The sequence below is a fragment of the Zeugodacus cucurbitae genome, chromosome 2 (genome assembly GCF_028554725.1).
Source record: "Zeugodacus cucurbitae isolate PBARC_wt_2022May chromosome 2, idZeuCucr1.2, whole genome shotgun sequence".
Classification (NCBI taxonomy): Eukaryota; Metazoa; Arthropoda; class Insecta; order Diptera; family Tephritidae; genus Zeugodacus; species Zeugodacus cucurbitae.
This window is the reverse complement of record NC_071667.1, coordinates 926,430-932,090: the sequence shown is the minus strand read 5'-3', so window position 1 is coordinate 932,090 and position 5,661 is coordinate 926,430. Positions and strand designations below refer to the sequence as shown.

The window sequence follows — 5,661 nt, the reverse complement described above, 5'->3', positions numbered from 1 at the left end:
TCTACTAAACCGTGCCTGAATTTCCTCGCCTCTTCACTAATATCCATACTTAGATAATATATATGAGGGATTATTCAATATTGATCAGAGGATATTTTTTCACCCAAACATCAAAATAGTCGCAACGTATTTCCAGAGGAAGGATTCGAAAAGTAGCGGCTCGGCAGAACTCAATCCGCATATCCCAATATTCTTCCTCTTCTAATGTAATTCATTATTATTCGTGCTTCACTTATAGGTATGTAAGTAATCTAATAATAATAGTTATATTACATTAAATGTTAAGTTAAGTTTGTATTATATACTATATACATATTACTATATGTTTCATATACGTGTATGAATGTTATTAAAACAATTAGATTAAAAATTGAAATTTGCTTTTTTCTGTACAATTTGGCAATTTTCTGGTACAATTTTAATTAGGGAGTTTGTCCAAACCTCCTTATGAATGTTACGGCATTCATGGCATCGGTGATCACCTTCCCTCCGTCATTGCTTGTGGTATCCAATGCCTACAAATATGGAATTAACACAAGGTTTTCCACAATTTAATTCATCATTATTACTACGAAACGATCAGCACAGTAACAACAAATAATTAGGGGTTTCCTCAAGTTCTGGCAACAAACTACACTTGGTCACTTTCATTTCCTGAAAATAAAATTGCTCACGCAAATTCAACCGGGTAATCTATAATCACTATATTGAAAAACTTGGATATGTCGCCAAAAATGTTTCCATTGAATTTTATTATTACTATTTCTCTCACATTAACCGATATATTCGGCAAACAAACATCCATTATAAATACTAATTTTTAATGAACATGATTGTATTTTCGTATATAGACTTAATGCCACTTTTCTCCTCAAAATGTAAACGTATTCCATTATTCAAACGAACGCACGGGTGATTGATTATCATTGTGAAACAATGTACCACCAATGTACCATTTTTAGTTCTGAACTTGGAAACCTGCTACAAGTTAAGATTCAGGACCAACCATCCAGCTTTAGACACGCTCTTTTGCGGAGTTCATGTAGTTAGAATTGAAACACAATTGCAAATAAATGTAAGTATATCAAGGAAGATATAAATTTATTAAAATTTTGTTGATTAACTTTTTTTTTTGGAAATTATTCCTTTTTAAAAATTCAAAACATTTTTAAAATTATATATTTGTTTTTCTCTTCATAAATATGGTAATATGGTAAACATTTCCATGTGTATGTATGTATTGTTAACATGCAAAAACATACGCTAAACAATTTTATTTTAAAAATATGGGTGTTTCTACATGTGTTGAATGTTTTTACAATTAACTACAACGTAATATTTTTTTGTTTCTTTTTTTCCTTTTGTTTATAAATTCATTTCCCTTACGTGCTTAACACTTATCAAGGCAATAAGATGCGTGTACAATATATTGTATCATTCAGGTATACTCGTATTGAGAGATTAACACCAAATTCATTAGCGTATAAAGTAAATGTAAATGTTAAGGCAAAAGCTCTTTGCGTGAACAACAACATATCGTTTTTGTTGAAGCCATAGATTGGGGCCTAGACTCCGCTTTAATGAGCGTTCGACAGTGTATATACAAATTTATGAAAACAGTGCTTGATTGTAGGCGATCGAGGAAAGTGGGAAAATGACTACAAGCTACTGAAATGGAAACTTCAAAATTAATCTTTTAATGCAAATTTGGTATAAATATGGATTTTAGTAAATTCGATATTAATTGGATAGCTGAAATTATTAGAATCTTCAACGATTTTATTAATTAAATAATAATTCTTTAATGAAAAATATTACTAACTTATAAGTAAAATAAACGAAAGATCGGCTTTTTTTCGCATTAGAAACTACTTACAAAGCATTTGTGATTATCAATTTGTGGTGTGTTTCATGAATGTTTGTACAGTACGAGCACTAAACAATAAATAAAAAACTAAAAACTAAAAATTAAGTAAAACTAAATGTAAATGAACTCAATGCAGATTTGTGAGATTTTCCTCTTTACATCATTAAAATTAATTTTAAGGCACTTTTTTACTTCGACTAACATTAGAATTTATTTATCAAGACGTACACACATAGATAGTTACATTACACTCCTTTGGCCACACATCCGATGCCGTACGACCATACACACACACACGTTGTGCACACTCGTACGCATACGAGCACCGACCGGGCCAAATAACAACAACGCAAGCAGAATATTGCTTTACATATCCGATGATCGCAGGGCCATCGATCGCATTGCGAAGACCCTTCTTCCTGGCTTCGGTTTGCACAAATTCGCTACTGAAACATATTACTTACTTTCGTTAAGCTTTTTTTTTTTTAAAATGCAGTAGCAAATTTGCACAACCGACAGGCATCCCAAATGTAGCATAGTAATTATCCACCCCCATTTTTTGTTTTAGTTTTTGACATTTTTTGATATTTTTTGAAATTTTTTAATTAAGTTTTCTAAAAAGTTTTTTTTTCGATATCTGGCATTCGAATTTCCTTAGTGCTTTGGCCTTTTCAATTGATCGAGACGCAGTCGGCTTAGGCGTCTCCTATAACTAACGGCAATATCCATTCATATATGTATGTATGTATGTATACACTTGTACATATTTAGTTTTGTTTGCGCTCAATTGCGAATTTGTGATTTTTTAGTTTAAACATTTAATTTTCACTGACTAGCATTTCACGTCATTCTATCGGTTAATTTGAGCGGGAACTTTAAATTTGAAGAATTCCCCTAGTTTTCGGATTTTTATTGTTTTTTTTTTGTTATTTGCTCTATATATTTATTCCACGCACGTGTTAATCCTTTCTTTTGTTCAAAATAATTGCGCCCTTAATCTCCCCCACCGTGGTAAGCGCAAATTCGCAGCCGATATTAATTATTTGAAGGTTAGAGAATTTGTAGTCGGTCCACCGAGAGCAACACGAAATAGTTTGTGAATGGAAGCGAACATGATTCAAAGGCTGGTGCGGTTGATCGGCGGTCCGTCCCTCTTGTCACAAGGGTCGTACAAGTAAATGCTGGGCATCCAAAGGGACGATGGAGGCACAATTGTTTTATCCATTTTATCGGCATCGCCCTTGCGCATCAACTCCTTGCACCTGTTCTCCATGTTGTCACCGCAGCTGCAGTCGGATTGCTTCGGCTGAGCAACCAGCACTATCTTATGCGGCTTCGTGACGTCGACATCGCAGATCACAGCCGCTTCGTGATTGCAGTGGAAATAGCGATTCGTTAAATAACCGTCGACGTAGATCTGTGCACACAGAAAGAATTGATTGGTTATACACGTTTATTCCGATTACTAAATGTTACTCTACCTCGTAACCACCAATACCACAACAGTCGTGGATCACCCACTTCACGTATAGCGAAGAAATGCCTAGGTCAGAGACTTCTGTGATTGTAACTGGAAAGCTTTGGCGCGGACAGAGCTTAGCTCGTGTGGGTGTTGTGTTCTAAATCATAAATTGAATTTTTGAATTTTAGAATCTTATAAAGAAAGTACCGCGAATTATCATATTTTGCAACCTTGCACAGTTGATCTCTCTGAGCAAAATTACCTGTTCGGCACTTTTCTTGCGCCGCGCTTTCTCCATTGCATCCAAATCCATGATTATGGAATCGATAAAGAATCTCTGTCAAATATATATATTCACAATTAATTAATTACTTAGGGAAGCTCAGCAATGTACAATATGTGTACGTACCAACTCACTACAGCTACCTTTCGATTGATTCTGGGTGGCAACGGTTGTACAATTTTGCTTCTCACGCATCGCCTGGCAATGACAACAGCTGCATTCAGTACAATCACTCTTTGTTTTGTTCGTTTGGTTAGTTCGCTGGCTGGCAGTGGCAGATGGAGCGGCCGAGACATGGGTTTGCGATTGACTCGGTTCTGTGACTATACCGATGTCTTCGCCGTCCATACATTCGCAGTCTTCATCCTCAGCCGGTTGTGCACCTTGGGCAAATATGGCGGGAGGTTGGTAAAAGCCGTGCACTGGACAAAGACATGGCTGCTTACAGGTGCATTCTTCTGGACAACCTTTGGCACATACAATTGAATCAAAAGTAATTCCAGTACCATATCGAGTATCCTCCTCGCAAGGCTGACTAGAAGGTTCAGAGCGATTTTTTGGGTCTGCAGCCAGGGCAAGGGTTGCTATCTCTTCGATTAACTCAAGATCTCCAATGCAGTTACAAGACACTCCTTTAGAACCGCAAAAGCCTTCGGCATGCTTTTCTCCAACCTTTACCTTCTTCAGTGACTTTGTCGGCCCTTCGGATGCAGCCGTGATTTGCATCTTTTGTGGCGAAGTGTTTGGCATGTTAGACAAGGGTACACATGGTGTACAGGGTGTACAGGGCGCACACGTTAATAAGTTTGGAGTGATTATAAGATTGCATGGCAATTGCAGTGGTATATTAACGGGTTGTCCTACTGGTTGCGGTTCTGACATTTCGGAATGAGCAATCGATGGTATTGGGCTGGTGCCTTTACGACTTGGAGTGAATGTTATTTTAAAACCGGAATTGAATGGGCCATTATCAGCCATCGATTCCTCCGAACCAAGTGTGCCAATATTTCGCATTTTTGTTGTTGCTACACCACACCCGCAGCCAGTACCGCTCTCGTCACTCTGATTGATTAACTGAACGACTTCGCGCAGCAATTGAAGTATTGCTACATTACGTGGAGGGTTCGCGTTCGATTTGGTCTTCTTCTCTGGTGCGGATGGACAGCATTCGCAATCTGAAAAGCGGTTCTTAGTTTTATTACCATTTTTACCTTTCCCTTTAACCGCCGCCGATGGTATGCACTCATCCCGATCTGAAGAAGCCGAACTAAGCGAAAAGAACTCTTCCTCACTCAAGTTGTTTTTACCACCATAATTTGACGACGCCATTCCACTTGGTAAACGTATCTCATAAGAAGGCCGTGCCGGTGGGTGTGCCGAAGAAATAGAAATTTCAAATGGACAGCGACAGCTCAGCTGGCCACCTGATTCTGATGTTGATCGAATGCAATAGGCTTTGCTGAAAAGACCGGCTGTTGTTACAGTAGAACCTTGAGAATTTTGGGAATCTTGCTGACTGGACTTGCTAGCCGAGGCCGATTCAACTGGCTGTTGATTTAGACAGTTTACAAACTGTTGTAGCTGTTGTTGTTGTTGCTGATACAACTGTATTTGTTGAAGCTGCTGCTGTTGCTGTTGTTGTTGCTGTTGTTGTTGCTGTTGTTGTTGAAATGACAACTTTTGCTGTTGGTGCAGTTGATGTATTTGTTGATGCTGAATGTCATGTTGGGGATGTTGTGCTGGCGAAGGAGGCTGCTGCGGTGGATACGGGGATTGCTGATGAGGGTTTGGCTGCTGGAAAGTACGCTGGCATGAGCATTGCACCGGTGTTAGCGGCTGCTCATCTGGCTGTGGCTGATTACTTATGGTGGGCACGGGTGTTTCCATAATTACCCGATAATTAGACGGATAGTTGATGCAGGACATCGCTGCGTTCTGTGCATGGGGCTCTATACGTAGGTGGATGGTTTGGGCGCCGCTTAGATGTGCGTTATCTCTGTGAGTATCAGTTTGGGAGCACTTCTCTGCAGTGCCTAAAAACGGAAAAGA

At 38.6% G+C, this 5,661-nt stretch overlaps 1 protein-coding gene across 1 annotated transcript in view; it reads right to left on the bottom strand.

The window, feature by feature from the left end:
• Nucleotides 1-5,446: 5,446 nt before the first annotated feature.
• Nucleotides 5,447-5,661, bottom strand: part of LOC105208363 (putative leucine-rich repeat-containing protein DDB_G0290503) — a 78,369-nt gene continuing 78,154 nt past the window's right edge. Inside the window, exon 14 of the mRNA XM_054225449.1 lies at nt 5,447-5,645. Within this exon, the coding sequence (XP_054081424.1) occupies nt 5,592-5,645 (54 nt within the window). The 3' untranslated portion in view covers nt 5,447-5,591. The remainder of the gene's footprint in view (nt 5,646-5,661) is intronic.